Source organism: Acipenser ruthenus, chromosome 19 (assembly GCF_902713425.1).
Source record: "Acipenser ruthenus chromosome 19, fAciRut3.2 maternal haplotype, whole genome shotgun sequence".
NCBI lineage: Eukaryota > Metazoa > Chordata > Actinopteri > Acipenseriformes > Acipenseridae > Acipenser > Acipenser ruthenus.
The window spans coordinates 14,878,092-14,897,249 of NC_081207.1; the positions used below are offsets into that span (position 1 = coordinate 14,878,092).

Consider the following 19,158-nt stretch of genomic DNA (forward strand, 5'->3'; position numbering starts at 1 on the left):
TCAGAATTAAATAATTCTCCTCTTCAGTCCCTTTTTTTGGAACACAGATGATTCTTGATCCAGGGATCCAAACCAGAGGTTAATAGCACGTGGTTTGTTTTAGCGGGGTACATCTTTACCATGACCCTAAAACTCGCTCTGTCTTCTTTTCTGATCCTTGTTCTCCTCGTTTCAGTGGAGTGTAGCCTTGGTGGCTGTAGTTCTCATGTCCACCTGTAGGCAGGTTGCAGACCATTGCAGCTGTTGTGAGGTTGGACATTAGTGTCTGTTGTCGCTTCAAGATGTGTTTTACATAGCACACAACAACCAATGATACAATCAATGCTACTGCAGCACAGACAGAGGAAATGTGTCCTGTCATCTTCCACCAGTCTGCCCAGTCAGTCCCGATATTACCTCCTAGCCCACACAAGGTTCCCCATCCACAAGTTTGTGCATTTGCCAAGATAATCTTGCCTTGGTTACCGGCCAGCGATGCTTGTGCTTGTGCTACTGACACCCTTGTCCCGATCTTATTCAGTTCCTCCTGTATCTGGTTGTGGCAGAGTGTCCCACCCCTTTGTTTGTTATTTATTTATATTATGATTTATGTTTTATATTACGGTGAAAGCTGACTGTTATTTGTTATTGTTTTGTATTTTAAAAACCTTGTGAGGATGCGTGACTGATCAGCTACTGATTATTTAACTAGCTTACAGTCACGCATCCTTACTAAACTCGTGCAGACTGTGGCCGAGGGGTAATAAGATAATTAACAGCTAGTTAACCCCTCGGCCAGAATATAAGCGCCTCCAGCTGTCCGTGCTAAAGGGGAGAGTGTCAGAGGCGAGATGGGTTTTTGAGAGAGAGTAGAAGCTAAACAACTGCTAAACCTTATTTATTTATTTGTTTGGCCAACGTGCCTGTTTGTTTTGTGTTTGTTTAAACCTTTTGTTTATTTATTATTTAATAAAAGCACTGAGCACTGTAGCGTTCAGTTTCACCACCACCATTCCTTGTTTACTGTTACTCCTTCCTGGTCCGTGACGTCATCACTGCAACAGCTCGGCCACAGTGGTGCAAAGCTGTCATTAATTGTGTGTGGTGTACTGTCTCCAGCCAGGCAAGATCCTGGATGATGAGTATACTTACATTCATGTCGGGGGTAGGGTGGATTGTTAGATGGGCTTTTTGTACAATCCTTTTGGGTTTAAAACACATACTCGACACCATTTTGCAAGTTTCCACCCAGAGGCAGAAGTGTTAAAGGGACTAGGAGCTCTTAAAATAAACAAATCCCCTGGGCCGGATGAGATCCTCCCAATAGTACTCAAAGAAATGAAAGAAGTTATTTACACACCGCTAACCAAGATCATGCAACAGTCTCTTGACACAGGGGTTGTACCAACAGACTGGAAAATAGCAAACGTAATACCGATCCACAAAAAGGGAGACAAAACCGAACCAGGTAACTACAGACCAATAAGCCTGACTTCTATTATATATAAACTTATGGAAACTATAATAAGATCCAAAATGGAAAATTACCTATATGGTAAGAATATCCTGGGAGACAGTCAGCATGGTTTTAGGAAAGGGAGATCGTGTCTAACTAACCTACTTGACTTTTTTGAGGATGCAACATTGAAAATGGATAACTGCAAAGCATACAACATGGTTTATTTAGATTTCCAGAAAGCTTTTAACAAAGTCCTGCATAAAAGATTAATTCTCAAACTGAACGCAGTAGGGATTCAAGGAAATGCATGCACATGGATTAGGGAGTGGTTAACAGGTAGAAAACAGAAAGTACTGATTAGAGGAGAAACCTCAAAATGGAGTGAGGTAACCAGTGGTGTACCACAGGGATCAGTATTAGGTCCTCTGCTATTCCTAATCTACATTAATGATTTAGATTCTGGTATAGTAAGCAAACTTGTTAAATTTGCAGACGACACAAAAATAGGAGGAGTGGCAAACACTGTTGAAGCAGCAAAGGTCATTCAAAATGATCTAGACAGCATTCAGAATTGGGCAGACACATGGCAAATTAAATTTAATAGAGAAAAGTGTAAAGTATTGCATGCGGGCAATAAAAATGTGCATTATAAATATCATATGGGAGATAGTGAAATTGAAGAAGGGAACTATGAAAAAGACCTAGGCGTTTATGTTGACTAAGAAATGTCTTCATCTAGACAATGTGGGGAAACTATAAAAAAGGCCAACAAGATGCTCGGATATATTGTGAGAAGTGTTGAATTTAAATCAAGGGAAGTAATGTTAAAACTCTACAATGCATTAGTATTTCTTGCTCTTATTGTATTACTTGTATTGTAACACTTGAAATGTATTTGCTTACGCTTGTAAGTCGCCCTGGATAAGGGTGTCTGCTAAGAAATAAATAATAATAATAATAATAATAGTAAGACCTCACCTAGAATATTGTGTTCAGTTCTGGTCACCTCATTACAAAAACGATATTGCTGCTCTAGAAAGAGTGCAAAGAAGAGCAACCAGAATTATCCCGGGTTTAAAAGGCATGTCGTATGCAGACAGGCTAAAAGAATTGAATCTATTCAGTCTTGAACAAAGAAGACTACGCGGCAATCTGATTCAAACATTCAAAATCCTAAAAGGTATAGACAATGTCAACCCAGGGGACTTCTTTGACCTGAAAAAAGAAACAAGGACCAGAGGTCACAAATGGAGATTAGATAAAGGGGCATTCAGAACAGAAAATAGGAGGCACTTTTTTATACAGAGAACTGTGAGGGTCTGGAACCAACTCCCTAGTAATGTTGTTGAAGCTGACACCCTGGGATCCTTCAAGAAGTTGCTTGAGATTCTGGGATCAATAAGCTACTAATAACCAAACCTGTTTTGTTTTAGTTAGTGCTCAAAGAGGAGCTAGGTGTTTGTTTTGTTTATTTTGTTTTTGTGTTTTCATTAAAAATAGCGCAACCGCGCTTTAAAAAATCCATTCCTGTGTGTGTTGGGTCGTGTTTTAAAGGGGCAACGAACCGCGGTTAGGGCGATTCTTTCACAATATATATATATATATATATATATATATATATATATACATACAGTATATATCTATTTTTTTTTACAATGAAAGGTGCTAATAGGGGTCTGTCCCTACTAAGGGGATCTATTTGCTATGAAATTTGATTAATTTCAAAACTGCACGTGAGCCCCACATGCACAGACAGACGCCTCCATACACCCTCATATTCCAATACAGCCGGTGATAAGGAATGCCCACACCAAGTTCCGTCGCAATTGGACAAGCGTCGTCTAGCAGTGTTACATACAGACAGGCACAGGCTTTTGCCATCGATAACCTGTGCTAAGGAATGCCAGAATCAAGTTGTAATTTAATTCATCACCTGTGTCTGCAGCACTGCTTACTGGGCAATAAATAAACTAGAATTCTCCTAAAACCGCTATGTGTTTTTGTTACCAAGTGATAAAATAAATAAATAAATAACTACAATCAAAATAGCACCGTCACTATAGACCCTTGCACCTGGTCTCCATGTTTGTAGATATTACCTGGTTCCCAGTGTTGCTGGGTAGGGGAGGAGGAGGTGAAGGGAAGGTCTCTTCAGCAGAGGGGGGTGCTGGGAAGGGCTCCTCGAAGGGGGGTGGTGGTGGGGGCGGAGCTGGGAAGCTGGTGGGGGTGGTCTCAAATGAAGGGGGTGTGTTGTCCAGACAGGGGGGCGGGCTCGGCAGGTCACAGTCAACCAATGACGGGGGGGTGGGGGGGCGGTGGAAAATCTGTGAGAGAAGAGAGATGTAGGGAAATTAAATTAAGGCTAAATTTGCTTTTCCTTTCCTCCTTGCCTTTCTTAACTTATATCCTATCATTTCAGGCTCCCTAATTGACATAATTCCACTACATAAACAGGGACAGAAATAAGACTCCCATTGCAGAGCAGTTTTATCCATGCCAGGTTTCACAATGAGTTTAGTAAAACACACTTGGGCTTGTTACCTATACACTGGGGCTAATCAAGCTTGAATCTGAAACTGCTATGCAATTGGAGTCTTATTTCCATGCCTGTGTATGTAGCTTAAGTTTCTAGAAGCTTTTGTTATAACTCAAAAGATGAGCCGATCTTTGGGACTAACAGAAGTGGGTCTTGTCTCCTTTTGAGAGTGTGATTACTCTATTGTTTGAAACTGACATGTCCTGGACTCAGACTATCTTGTATGGGAACAGTTATGCAGAACAAATCACAGGGAATTACAAGGGCACTGGTCTGCAGAATCAATCAAAAATCACCACAAAGCGTAGTTAGAAACTCAGGCCTCAGGACTCCCTGCAAGAAGTATATAACAGGAGCCAGGATTACAATTGTCTATGTTAAACACATTGTTCCTCCCTCTAAGGTTGGATGGACAACGAACACAGCAGTAAACCTCCAGACTCAGGTGGTGAGAATTGCAATTCAAAGAAGATTTAGCTAGGGTCCTCACTGCTCAGACCTGGCACCTACTATACCTGATCATTTCAAAAGGAGTTCTGAGACCCAAGGCTTGGTGCAGGACTAGTATGAGTTTCTAACACCTGGCCCCACGCTATTCTCCCAGACTAGTGTCGATTTTGTGGAAAAATCTATATCAATCAAATCAATTTGCCATTAGCAAAAGACAAATCAATATGGTGGCAACCATTGGATCACACACACTTGACCTCCATGTTTGTAGTTCTATGATAATAAATCAATTAAATCCTTTACCTTCTGCAACTGGAGGTGGCGGAGCTGGCAGTGGTACATCCCCAACTCGACCTATTATAGCCCTGGAGCTGCCTGGAAGGGTGGAGCTTGATGAAGTCACAAGATTTGAGGGAGGAGGGGTTACTGTGCCAGCTGGAGGCTGGCTGGCCTGGGATTGGTCCACGGGTGGTAGAGAGATGTGGCTAGGCATTGGCACTCCAAATTTACATTTGGGAGGGGCCACTGGTGCAAATTTTTTGGTTGGGTTGTAGAAACTGGGAATGGAGATGTTAATCGTGACTGTGGAAGTCATTCTGGTGGCTTTACTGGGAGACCCAGACATGATGGAGACTGTAGCTGTCGGATATCTGATTAGAGAAGGAAACAAAATGGTTAGGATTTATTAAAAGCAGTGCCAACCAAAGTTCAAATAAATTTTGTTCTTAGAACTAGTGACATCATCACAGCCCCTTTAAGAGTGTTATCCAAGGCTTCTTTAAAATCAACTGTCGCATGTGCAGGTCTGTACATGTCTACATGCCTGTTTGTAAATATCTTGGGCAGCTTGTCCTTCCTGTGATATAAAACTTGCCAAGGACTGTAACACAAACTATGGAATGCATCTTAATCTGGGGGGGTACAAACTAGAGCCGCTCTGTTTGTCTGTGTCTATTGCACTTATGGTTTTACTAAACCTCTTAAGTACTTATTCGATTGAGATAAATCTTGGTTAGAACATTCGTTAGCACAAGTTTCAGAATTTGCCATTATATGAAGGCATCTGTCTATCAGCATGCAAGTCAGACTTGCATGGAGTGATTTACATTTTCATAATACTGACCTACTTTTTACTGACAAGGCCAGGGAAGAATTTAAGCACTGGGGACAAATTGTGAATAAAGTAAATTGTTCGAGCAGCAAATCAACCTGAATGAATGTGTTTCCACCCCTGGCTTAAATAGAAAATGAAAGCACCATCAGGCTACATGAAGTGGAAAAACAGGTACAGTTCAACTTCAGTAACATCCATCTCCCATAAGCTCAAAATTAGAGTCATCAATATGAAAAAGTTCCTGATCATGCTAACAGCATGAAACCTGGAGGCCATCAGGTAAGCAAATGTAATATTATGGATAACAATATTAAAAAGACAGATTTACAGTATGTGGAATAACTTTGTGTGCTTTCCTGATAAAAGTAAGTACAATTACCTCGTTATATCCCAGACGCAGGGATAACACAAGGTCACTGAGGCGCCAGGAACCAGCGAATATCAATATAACAACTTTCACTGTAAACAGAGGCTCCATGCTGCTGGGTTTACCAAACACATGTTACTGCTCTCCAAGTTCTCCACTAGTTCCCTACAGCAAAGGCAACAAGAACCAACTGGGCATTATCTAGTAGAGAAGAGGAGAATACCAAACTGCAGTTTCAGTCGTAAAAGGGGATTGTGTGTGCAAACTGGCATCTCTGTGTCTCCCAGTACAGGGATGGAAATAAGACTCATATTGTATCGCAGCTTCACCAATTCCAGGTTTTACTACGAGCTTGATTAGCCCCAGTGTAGAGGTAGCAAGCTCAGGTGTGTCTCATTAAACTCATAGTAAAACCAGGAATGGATCAAACTGCTGTGCAATGGAAACCTCATTTCCATCCTGGCAGTAGACTACACTTTGCATGCTACTAATATTCTGGCCTTCACTGGCGATATGTTGAGCAGGAAAACAAAGCTTTTGTTTCATAGACTTCCAGCATTAAGATAAATACATTTAATAGTTGTCTTACCTGAGTTGTTGCCCTTGTTTTGATGTGGTCTCCCTTCTGTTTTTTTGTTTTCTCCCTCCTTCCTTTCTAGTTTAAATGCTTCTGGACCTCCTCAAGGATTCTTTCTCCGAGTGGACTGGTTCCCTTTCTGTTTAAGTGCAGTCCGTCCCACCTAAATAGATAAAAGGGGAAAAAAGGAGTAAGAAACATTTCAGTAGACGCACACATTGATGTGTATATACATAATACAATTACTATAATAGATTGTTTTTAATGGCAGAAAAGTATGAACCCCATACCCACAGTTTTAAATAAGGCACTCACATAGTCCCTGTTGCTTCTATCTTCTCTCGCCGCTCCCTCTCTACTCTCTATCTCACTCCCCCCCCACCTCCCCCCCCCCCAAAAATGCTAGTGCCTGCCTGTGTACTAGTTTAAAAAACCTTCGCCTCACATTTCCGTGTACATTCTGTGGAACCCCTCCTCCTTCCGCATTCTCCAGCTTCTAAACCCTGACTGTAATTTGGAGTTGACAAAAACTCATTCCATTTTACCATTCTATACTGTTTGTAGCTTTTATGAAACTAAACTGTGAAGAAAAAAAAATAACTCCATCACACAGACATCAAGTAGGATTGAGGGATACTGCCTGTGTCGGCCTGCAGCTGTGGCAGTGTAAAATCCAAATCTTGGCTCTCAACAGTCTTTCTGTCTCTCTTTTTTCTTTCATATAAAGGGTTAGTTCACTATTTTTTTTCTTTTTTAGCCAAAATATTCCTTCTGTGACGCAGTCTAGCTAGAGCTCCATTTAAGGGTGTAAACACTGACAGAAAACATTGTGGCTCTGGGTTATAACAAGTCATACAAACACATACACACCTCCAACTAGTATTGGGGAAGTTGACTGAAAGCAGAATGGCTGGGGGGAAGGGGCGTTCGCTGCCCATTTCATCCCGACTTGTCGGGTTTAAACACGTCCACAGGTCGGTTTACTACATTTTACACAGAGAGCTTGCCTCTGAGATACCAGACCCTGACGTCTGTCAGCTAGCTCTTTGTTTGCTCTGTTGTTTCTTTAACTATTACAATACACATTTATTTTAATATAGCGCCCTTCATGCCATGGCATCCCAGACCGCTGTACAAACCCTCTCTGAGCTTCACCATGCTTTCACTGTGCTTTATTACACTTTGCTGTGCTTTTACTTTTATAAGGGTTGGTCCCTAGATTGTAGTTGTTCTTCTTCTGTGTGAAGTATTTTGAGGGCTGATTTAATCAGCCTATACCCTGATAAGCCACTGCTGGATTATTGAGAGCATTTTACAGGACTCTAGGATGATTCCCCTGCAGTGCTGTAAAATGCTCTAAAACCCAGCTGTGGTTTATCAGGGTATAGCCTGATCAAATAAAACTGTGATTGGTACTAGTTGCTGCAGTTACTGGGAACTTGTTTCAGTTATTTTCTAAACACTGAAACACAGTACAATCACCTCTTCAAGCAAACTGTACCCCAGCAGCAGTGGTGCCCCAAAATATTCTTCATTCTCCACCTCTGAGCTCAGAATGACCCCCTTGGGTGATTATATTTGTTCTTTGTTTTACGCCCCAGAAGATGCGCTTCTGCAACAGTGACTGACAAACCGTGTACTGCGTTCAGTGTGATGCTGGTCTTGGCAGTCAGCCCCATATTTGAAAAGTACAATATTATCTATTCTGGGATATCAGGATATTTAAGAAGAAAGAAAGAAAGAAAGAAAGAAAGAAAGAAAGAAAGAAAGAAAGAAAGAAAGGAAGGGGTCTGAGCAGCTGGGTAAAATAGGGAAGGGACAACGACAAATGAACGCCCCTCCCCCAGTCGTTGTGCATTAGGTCCTCTGTCCCAGTAATTGTAAGGGGAGTGTCAGAGACCTCTTGTGAGATCAGCTCTATTAGAAACAACATGTTTTTCTTGGCTCCCACACAAGTTTTGTCCTGTTTGTGCTGTTCTTTGCCTTAACCAAAACGACTAAACTTCTCTCTGATTCAGTGAACTAATTTCCATCCTGGGCAAAGCACACATTCGTGTTATTATTTGTATTTTATTCAACATTTCTTTATAATGTCCCAATAAATGTGGATATACACAAAAATAGAAAATAAAGTGTTGTAGATAATGGCATATAACAGGAGAAGTTATATACATTCTTCCACTATTCTTCCAAAGTCGCAGACAGTGTCCCTCAATCCTGTTTAGTTTGATATAGAATATAATTCCTTCATCGTATCTGTTAGTTAACTACACTGTTAGTTTCATTATTATTATTATTATTATTATTATTATTATTATTATTATTATTATTATTATTATTATTATTATTATTATTTATTTCTTAGCAGATGCCCTTATCCAGGGCGACTTACAATCGTAAGCAAATACATTTCAAGTGTTAGAATACAAGTAATACAATAAGAGCAAGAAATACAATAACTTTTACGTTTCAGTTTAACAATTCAATATTCTCTCTGTTGGTGTCTGTTCACTGCATTGTTTAGCCTCCTGTGCGATCTGTTGTATCAGAAATTCCTTGTAGACAGTCCAGTTTATTTAAGGTATATTTGGTATTTGGACACACGCTTCCTTGTATTTGTCTTTTGAATATTAACGGAAAGGTGTGTGCACACACACACACATTCAATTATTTTTTTTTCATTTTAGTTATGGATTCAGTGGCACATTGTAAAAGGTATGTTCATAATTTGACCCCAAAAAATCGGGGCATGACTGTTTATTTAGTTTAGTAAACAACGTGATTCAAACTAATATTGTTTTTTCACTCAAATTCATAGTCCTCATGTAATGCGATGCTGAGTAATGCCACACTCACACTCCCCTCCCCTTCACTCCCCCTCTCTCTCTAACTGATTGTATAAGGGAAAGGGAGCTCTGCGATGATGTCATATACAGAAGAATGTCTATAGCTCTACTTTAGTAGACTACAGAGGAGGGTTGAGTTCGAGGAGAAATATGTGAGTTTACACTGTGAGTAAGAACAAGTAAGATAACCATTAGGACATAAACGGATTCTTCAATGAACAAAACCTGGCCAGTTTGACACTACAATACAGTAATTCCTTATTGGTGTCTGCCAGCTTAATAATAATAATAATAATAATAATAATAATAATAATAATAATAATAATAATAATAATAATAATAATAATAATAATAGTTGTATTGATGCCTGTGCGCTTGTGTCCTCTGCGCCAGTGCAGCTTCTACTTTTAACAGTAGTGCGAACACACCCGAGCCGCGCTGGGTGGGCTCGGCTTGGTTCGGCTAAGATCAGGTGTGCAAGTGTGAAGTGTCCTGAAATTGGTGCTGGATTAAGATATATTCATACCTTTTTTTACTGTTTCCCCTGTAGAGCGAGCGGGCGGGGCGTGGGAACGCTTGTTTTACACATTTAACTTAAAGTAATAATGCATTACAATTGGAAATCTACATTATCGTGAGTTTCTAGTCTCACCGGGAGACGGGAGACTTGGCAGGTATGGCGGCGTAGTGCAGCCAGAGCGGACCTTTATTGTGCCAAATAGTGTCATCAAAAGAAGTGTCGCAATTGCAGTCAGTGCGCATGCAAATTTATTTGCGCATGCCTAGTTTATTTTTTCTGCCTAATCTTGTCTGGCAAAAAATTGCATTTCAGTGGTTTTGTTCCAAACGTATACAGTACATCTTTAAGTCCTGTATAAAAAAATAACTGTTGCGGAGTATTTCAACCTTCATATATCTTAACTTTAATACCATTTTTTTTTAATATAACATATTTCTAAAAAAGTGTCAGTGAGAAGTATTTTTGCATTCTCAGCACATTAAATGGTAAACTGATACAGTATTCTGCTCTGCTACAGTAGTAAATGCACAAATTAGCACTACAATGTCCTCTGATCTTCAAAAACAAAGAATGTAAAACAATTAAAGTATCAAATCAATACGGTTATACAATATATTGCACATTATGACTTGATTATTACAATTGCGCAACACTATCTGGCACAACACCGGAGCGTCACTCAGGGACTTTGTTTTTGTGGTGGGGAGATGCTCCTCTGTTTCATTTTGGTATTTGCACTTTCCTGGATCCCAGCTGCTTTAGGGTGTGCTGTCTCTACTACCTCCTGTCATTCCCTGTCAGACAGCTCACAGTGCACACACCCCAGTCATACAGCACAGGCATCTCTCTACGGGAGATGTATTATTACAACTGATGGGGATTCTACCCATAATTCATTGCATGTACTTGTTAGCTTTTGTACACAGGTTGGATTATAAATAACGTTGGCATTTCTGATGAAAAAGTTAAGTGCAAAGCCATGGTAAATGTATTATATAACTGATTTAACTGTGCTACATGAGATATCTGACATCTTTTTGCCAACCTCATAATCTCTGTAAATTGTTAGTAAGAGCTGAATTAATACAGCCTGGATCTCACCACTGTACCTCAAATAGATGTGATCATCTTGAAGAAACTGTCACTTCCATAGTACCACACCAAGTACAACCTACAGTATAAAACAGATCTCCCAATGTCATCAATGTTATACAGTGAAAACATCGTGCTGTGAGAAACAGTATGTGGGGAAAGGCACTAATGACCTGCACACTTGTTTCAGAAACCATACATCTGCCATAATTACCAAAAAGCTGGATCAACCTGCTGCAAAGCACTTCACCTCTCAAACCCATAGCCTTGACGTAAGACAGACTAAAGGCCTTACTTCCCCATGGGCTGAACCTGGAAGACAATGCCTCCTTTTAGGATAGAACTCCCCCACAGTACTGTCTGTGTCACAAGGTTCTTAGAACACTCACCTGTAAGTCACTGTGCCGCTTTCCAATTTAAACTACATCACTCTACCTGGCTATCTGAAGAAGGCGCGAAGCAGTGAGTTTTCAGTCTATCGATTACTTTTCTTCTTTATTGAGCAGTGGCGGCTGGTGGACAAAAACTGGGAAGGCAGACAAAAGGCAGAGGGCTTCGGGTCCCCTTAAGGCCGCCCATCAGCAGAAGAATATTATTGTTGTATTCTGACTGACAACACTTTTCATATCTTAACGTTTTACCCCAATTCAGCTGATAAACACATTTTCTCCACTAGTCAGCAGAGCAAAGAAAACAGTAGCCCATCATAGTTTATTCTAATAAACGTAACTGTTACACACTGCCAGTGTATGTTTAAAAATGCACTGTATACAACATTAATATAGCTAGACCAGGTCACTTGAACATACTTTGCATAAAATATTTTGTAAACAAAGTTGTTAAAGTAGGCGAAAGGCAGGCAAAAATCACAGACATCCTATCGACTTCATTTGCTAATCTTAAATACATGACCAAAAAAAAATGTTATATACCCATGGGCATCCACAGAATTAATTCTAGTGGGGTGGGGGGTGGCAAGGTGTTTGAAAGTAGTCGGGTAACGTGTCTTTGTATTTCATAATAATTCTTCTAAGCCTCATTTACATTAACAACTCAGACCTCGTCTCGACACTTCCGTGGGAGGATGTCTCTCGGAGAAAATTAGAGGTAGTCTGTTTTTATTTGTTTATTTATTTTTTTTTTTTAAAAAACACTTAACTGAACATACATTAAAGACAATGCAACACAGATCTAAAGGTCAGTCTATTAATTTTCCCAAAAAACAGACTCTTAAGGCCTACTCTTAATTCTAATAAAAAAAAGAAATATATACACTGCTGTGCAAAAGGCTTAGACATGTTGCATTTTTTACTCTGATGCATTATAAGCATCAACAACTTACTCAAAGCCTCCACTAGTGTTTTCTGTTATTATAACAACCTTGACTTGCATAAAGAAGGAAAAACATTGACTGAAATACCTTGCATCACTCGATTTTCAAGGCATGGTATCCGAAGCATAATCAACAAGTACAGAGGAACATCATCTTGAATTGACAAACCCAGGACTGGAAGACCCAAAAAGCTGTCTAACAAGGATGAGCAATACTTGAAGATAATATCCTTAAGGAATAGAAAGAAGACAAGCATTGAATTGACAACAGAACTGGCAGAAGGCACAGGTGTCGGCCATCCATCAACAGTCCAAAGCACCTTTGACCATTGTTCCATAGTCCAATTTTTGTGTTTTTATATTATAGCCTTTTAGTCTTGTTCCCCTCTTAACAGAGGTATTCTTACTGGAACACATCCTTCAAGTCCTGATTTCAAGAGTGACCTTCGTACTGTTGACTTGATGGACAACGACACCTGTGCCTTCTGCCAGTTCTGTTGTCAATTATACATATATATATATATATATATATATATATATATATATTGTGATATTAAAAGAGTTTCGAAGGGGTCAGAAACAGCAGGTACCAGGAGTAATCCCGAGGAAGACGCAGCTTACGGTCCCCTGTGTAGTCAGGAAGACGCAGGCAGGACAGAAGTAAAAGACATAGACCAACTAGGAACTAGATTTCCCAACAACGGGGAAAACCCACACTGCATGACGGGTAACAGCGACAGCTTTAAAAAGCTGCTGGAATCAGATGGGGGAGGGGGAGTGAGAACAGGTGCACAAACGGGGTTTAAAGCGTTTTGTTGTATCATGTTATTGTAGAAACCTTTTTTTCTGTTTTAATTTTATTATGACTGTATCTCAGATGGGGTATGCGGTGGACTACTTTTTTGGAAAGTGGTATGTAGCTTAAAAATATTGAAAACCCCTGTTAACGTGATCTGGTACAATGAATGTCCTCTGCTCAGTGATACACAAGCGTCACTGACACATTTCTCAATATTTTACCCAGAAATGACAGTGAGTAGTGTAGAGACACCTTGGTTGTATCTACAGCTTTACAGATTTATGTTTTGTTCTTCAGAAACAAAAGGTCAGTAAAATCTGCTGGCACATTTAAAAACAAACAAAAATAAGAAATGGTGGTTAGTTCTGAATTATCAAACATATTGATCCCCTCACCGAAGAAAATGTCCCCATAAAATTTAGAGTGGGGGCCATATTGACCCTCAGTCTGTAAGTCCTGGAGCAAACACTGAAGTACATTCAAGTACATGCAGTGTTGTGCTTTTGGTGCTAATCTGAGCAGAGCAGAGACGATTTGATGATTCCCAGAGTTACATTTTTGTCTTTTTAAGCAAATAAAAGTTTGGTAGACAAAAAATAGAAAGGGTTAGCATTTGCTTCCTTCTCTAAAAATACATTAGAAATACCTTTCAGTTATAAGTGCATTTTTTAAAAGGTATTTATGCCTTAAATTCTTAGTTCACTTCAGTAAACTTGCATACTTTATAGCAGCTGGTTTCACTGCCCCCAATTGGCACTAATCTTATTGGACTTTCCAGTGTTATTTGAGAGTGGTAACAGGTTCTGTGAAACCAGCTGCGGCTTTTTTGAAAACAGTGTTTATGCTAGTCAATACACAAAACTTGTTTTATTCCACAGCGATGTCCACTGTTCCGGTTTTCTTCTGCATCAGTGAATAAAACAACGCAGCCTTTCCAGAGGAGCTGTACTGACTCGCAGGATGGAACAGCAGAAGAGCAGAGCAGGGTCTCAGTGCAGGGGACCCGGTCAGTGGCCACGATGCTGGGTGTCTTCATACTGTCATTTGCCCCCAGCACAGTCCCCCCCACTTCGCATTTGCACATAATGCCAGTCAATAGCAAAAGCAGCTGATAACATTTAAAAAAAAAAAAAAAGGAAAGAAGCCATTGAATGGGGTGGCAGGGATGGAAATATGACTTCCATTGCACAGCAATTTCTGATTCTACTATGAGTTTAATGAGACAAACTTGACCTTGTTAGCTATACACACTGTGGCTAATCAGGCTGATATTTAAACCTGGAATGGGGGAAACTGCTCTGCAATTGGGGATATAGTTCAATCCTTGGCATGGGGGTTTTGGAAATGACCAAGCAACTGTGGCACTGTCTGAAAGCATGGCTTGCAAACAAACAGATTTTTTTAACCTGCACCAAATAATGTGTTGCACCAAATAATAATAATAATCATCATTTAAAAACATGTTAGCTATAGCACGTGTTTCTTTCAAAACGGTAATTTTGAGACCTTTGTAGCGAACGGAAGAAGTATGTTTTCTGGGATTATTGTGTGAGCCGCAGCCACTCTGAAGCACGCTGTTTGATTTCAGATGAGACGGACTCCGGAGTGGACCAGTGGGACGGGCCGGACTGGTCCGAATCTCCGGGCTGTGAGCAGAGGGATGCTAGGAAGGAGGAGGGTCTGAAAGTGAGGCTGCCCATCCAGTCTGACATGATCTGTGGATACGCTTTCCTCAAAGGTACACGGGCTGGGAAACTGGGGACCTGGGTCACCATGCTTGCTCTGAGGGGCCATAAACTATAAAGAGAAGCTGCCTCTGCAGTGCAGACACACCTCTGTTTAAACCATCTGACTGAGAGCATCTTTGTGCAAAAAAAACTCCTATTGCATAGCACTTTCACGCCTTCCAGGTTTTACTACATGCTTGATTAGCCCCAGTGTATAGGTAACAAGCTCAGGTGTGTCTTATTAAACTCATAGTAAAACCAGGAATGGATCAAACTGCTATGCATTGGGAGTCTTAGTTCCATCCCTGCTGTGTGGGTTTCTGTTGAGAATTTAGGAACGACCGTTCTCTCAGATTAAATACAGCGCTCCCTTGTTGTTTTGCTAATTTGGTTAGTTCACAGTTAGGCTGTGACAACAGTACATTGTCATGCACTGTGCTTTACAAATTCAATTACATTATGTTTGACAGGGTGTGAATGCACATTGAGAAAACTCAAGCAGACAGAAGAAATGGTGTCAAAAGTAAAAAATAGAAAAATAAAAAAAAATGGATGCTTGACCATGGTTATCAAACGATACGATGGATCGCTGTATCAACTCAGCCTTATATAACCATGGGAAAAGCATGGGCGGAAACTGCAACAATACCGTGGAAAAATACAGTTGTAAACTCTTAAGGGTATTGTGCGATCTTGAACTATCCTTGATGTGTACCGTCCAGACTTCAGCTCCTCACTGCTTTCTCTTCTCTTCTCAGGCACGGCAGCTCTGCGCAATACAAAGCGAGGCTCGTGGTTCATTCAGGCTCTTAGTGAGGTTTTCTACCACAGCGCCAAGGACAAGCATGTAGCTGACATGCTGGTCAAGGTGAGGAGGGAGACACTCCATCACAGGCTCTCAGCCAGCACTTACAAGAAACAAGGGTCTTATTGTCAGCGTTTTCTCCCTTCTTAATTAACTGCTATTTCTTTGAAAGGAGAAAGAATAGAGGCAGTTTTAACCCTTTGTGGTCCTATGTCGGACTCTGTCCGACATCATCAAAAAGACGCAAAAAACAGGTCTCTAGTTGTTTTTTCTCCGGAAAAAGCCGAGAAAACCATTCAATGGCCAAGTGAGATCGATAAGAGCCGAGAGAAGCCGAAAAAACAAAAAAAAAGGGGGGCGTATCTCATGAATAGAGGTAGCCCCGGCATCACATAGATAACACGGACATAAACAAACAAGATAGCTGCATCTGCATCCAGCGCTCAAAGAATATCACAGACATTTACAGAGCTTTTTTTAGATGTTATAATAATAAAATAATGACTCTGATCGCATTATTGACAAGTTTGGTGATAAAACGAGTGATCAGGAGATGATTTATCTGTATGCATTACTATCAAGAGGTATGTGAAAAAACAGTGAACGAGGGGCGGTGCTGGAGATGCAGTACTGAGTGTCGTGTTGATATGCAGTGCCATTTAAACCTGTTTTACTGTGAAAATAAATTGGACCTGACACGCCTGAGACACGCTGAATAAATGGACCGCTAAGGGTTAAACGTTTCAAATGCTTTCTCATTGACATTGTGAGTGTGAAATCTACACTCAGTGGCATTATGAGTGCAGTTGTTGCTGATAGGTTCCAGTGGGGACGTGACTTCTATGATATATATTGTATTTGTATGTGATGGAAATCAGAAGGATGGCACCCTGCCTGTGTGTGTCTGTGCTCCTCTGTATATCTCTCAGCACCCTGCCTGTGTGTGTCTGTGCTCCCCTGTTGATCTCTCAGCACCCTGCCTGTGTGTGTCTGTGCTCCCCTGTTGATCTCTCAGCACCCTGCCTCTGTGTGTCTGTGCTCCCCTTTTGATCTCTCAGCACCCTGCCTGTGTGTGTCTTTGCTCCCCTGTTGATCTCTCAGCACCCTGCCTGTGTGTGTCTGTGCTCCCCTGTTGACCTCTCAGCACCCTGCCTGTGTGTGTCTGTGCTCCCCTGTTGACCTCTCAGCACCCTGCCTGTGTGTGTCTGTGCTCCCCTGTTGATCTCTCAGCACCCTGCCTGTGTGTGTCTTTGCTCCCCTGTTGATCTCTCAGCACCCTGCCTGTGTGTGTCTGTCTCCCCTGTTGATCTCTCAGCACCCTGCCTCTGTGTGTCTGTGCTCCTCTTTTGATCTCTCAGCACCCTGCCTGTGTGTGTCTGTGCTCCCCTGTTGACCTCTCAGCACCCTGCCTGTGTGTGTCTGTGCTCCCCTGTTGACCTCTCAGCACCCTGCCTGTGTGTGTCTGTGCTCCCCTGTTGATCTCTCAGCACCCTGCCTGTGTGTGTCTGTCTCCCCTGTTGATCTCTCAGCACCCTGCCTGTGTGTGTCTGTGCTCCCCTGTTGACCTCTCAGCACCCTGCCTGTGTGTGTCTGTGCTCCCCTGTTGACCTCTCAGCACCCTGCCTGTGTGTGTCTTTGCTCCCATGTTGATCTCTCAGCACCCTGCCTGTGTGTGTCTGTCTCCCCTGTTGATCTCTCAGCACCCTGCCTCTGTGTGTCTGTGCTCCCCTGTTGACCTCTCAGCACCCTGCCTGTGTGTGTCTGTGCTCCCCTGTTGACCTCTCAGCACCCTGCCTGTGTGTGTCTTTGCTCCCCTGTTGATCTCTCAGCACCCTGCCTGTGTGTGTCTGTCTCCCCTGTTGATCTCTCAGCACCCTGCCTCTGTGTGTCTGTGCTCCCCTTTTGATCTCTCAGCACCCTGCCTGTGTGTGTCTTTGCTCCCCTGTTGATCTCTCAGCACCCTGCCTGTGTGTGTCTGTGCTCCCCTGTTGATCTCTCAGCACCCTGCCTGTGTGTGTCTGTGCTCCCCTGTTGACCTCTCAGCACCCTGCCTGTGTGTGTCTGTGCTCCCCTGTTGATCTCTCAGCACCCTGCCTGTGTGTGTCTGTCTCCCCTGTTGATCTCTCAGCACCCTGCCTCTGTGTGTCTGTGCTCCCCTTTTGATCTCTCAGCACCCTGCCTGTGTGTGTCTTTGCTCCCCTGTTGATCTCTCAGCACCCTGCCTGTGTGTGTCTGTGCTCCCCTGTTGATCTCTCAGCACCCTGCCTGTGTGTGTCTGTGCTCCCCTGTTGACCTCTCAGCACCCTGCCTGTGTGTGTCTGTGCTCCCCTGTTGATCTCTCAGCACCCTGCCTGTGTGTGTCTGTGCTCCCCTGTTGATCTCTCAGCACCCTGCCTGTGTGTGTCTGTGCTCCCCTGTTGACCTCTCAGCACCCTGCCTGTGTGTGTCTGTGTCCCCTGTTGATCTCTCAGCACTCTGCCTGTGTGTGTCTGTGCTCCCCTGTTGACCTCTCAGCACCCTGCCTGTGTGTGTCTGTGCTCCCCTGTTGACCTCTCAGCACCCTGCCTGTGTGTGTCTGTGCTCCCCTGTTGATCTCTCAGCACCCTGCCTGTGTGTGTCTGTGCTCCCCTGTTGATCTCTCAGCACCCTGCCTGTGTGTGTCTGTGCTCCCCTGTTGATCTCTCAGCACCCTGCCTGTGTGTGTCTGTGCTCCCCTGTCTGACTCACTTCCTCACAGGTCTTGTTTGCTTTGCCAGGTGAACTCCCTGATCAAGCAGAGGGAAGGATTCGCACCCGGGACTGAGTTCCACCGCTGTAAAGAAATGTCTGAGTACCGCAACTCACTCGACAAAGACCTCTACCTGTTCCCAGGATATCGGCCAAGCTGCTAAAACACACACACAGACCCACGGAGACACAGCAAGAGACACACACCCATACACAGTGAGAGACACACACAGATATGCAGTCAGACAGACACACAAACAAACAGACACAGCCAGGCAGACACACAGACACAGTAAGAGACACAGAGACAGTGAGACACATGCAGACGAACACACACACACACACACACACACACACACACACACACAGACGCACAGATAAATACTGTGTTTATATATACACAGTGCCCTCCATAAGTATTGGGACAGTGAAGTCAAAATTGCTATTTTTGCTGTACACTCAAGCAATATGAAAATACGAGTAAAAGATTAATATGAGGCAAATGTACAGAATATCACCTTTTATTTCTGGTGGTTTCAAGACACACATGTTTTACCAACTAAGAATAACAGCACATTTAGAGTTCCATCCCCCCATTTTATGTGAGCATAAGTGTTGGGACAATTCAACTTAAAGCAAATATAAGAAGTATAAAAGCTAGTATTTAGTCGCAAATCCCTTGCATGCAATAACAGCAGTGAGTCTGCGACCCATTGACATCACCAAACTCTTGGTATCGTCCTTTGAGATGCTTTGCCAAGCCTTTACTGCAGCCATTTTCAGCTGTTGCTTGTTTTGGGAGTTTCTGACTTTAGTCTCCTCTTCAGC

At 42.2% G+C, this 19,158-nt stretch overlaps 2 protein-coding genes across 4 annotated transcripts in view; one reads left to right on the forward strand and one right to left on the reverse strand.

The window, feature by feature from the left end:
- Positions 1 to 6,875, reverse strand: part of LOC117424612 (tyrosine-protein kinase STYK1-like) — a 67,070-nt gene extending 60,195 nt beyond the window's left edge. For all 3 annotated transcript variants that reach the window (XM_034041149.3, XM_058992519.1, XM_058992521.1), the window contains exons 1-4: positions 6,798 to 6,875; positions 6,495 to 6,645; positions 4,728 to 5,074; positions 3,538 to 3,762 (exon numbers count right to left, since the gene is read on the reverse strand). The gene's annotated coding sequence lies outside the window, so the exon portion shown is untranslated. The remainder of the gene's footprint in view (positions 1 to 3,537; positions 3,763 to 4,727; positions 5,075 to 6,494; positions 6,646 to 6,797) is intronic.
- Positions 1 to 18,823, forward strand: part of LOC117424614 (caspase-2-like) — a 55,003-nt gene extending 36,180 nt beyond the window's left edge. The window contains exons 2-5 of the mRNA XM_034041151.3: positions 13,950 to 14,077; positions 14,660 to 14,809; positions 15,557 to 15,666; positions 18,360 to 18,823. Of these exons, the coding sequence (XP_033897042.1) occupies positions 14,032 to 14,077; positions 14,660 to 14,809; positions 15,557 to 15,666; positions 18,360 to 18,494 (441 nt within the window). The 5' untranslated portion in view covers positions 13,950 to 14,031 and the 3' untranslated portion in view covers positions 18,495 to 18,823. The remainder of the gene's footprint in view (positions 1 to 13,949; positions 14,078 to 14,659; positions 14,810 to 15,556; positions 15,667 to 18,359) is intronic.
- Positions 18,824 to 19,158: the final 335 nt, after the last annotated feature.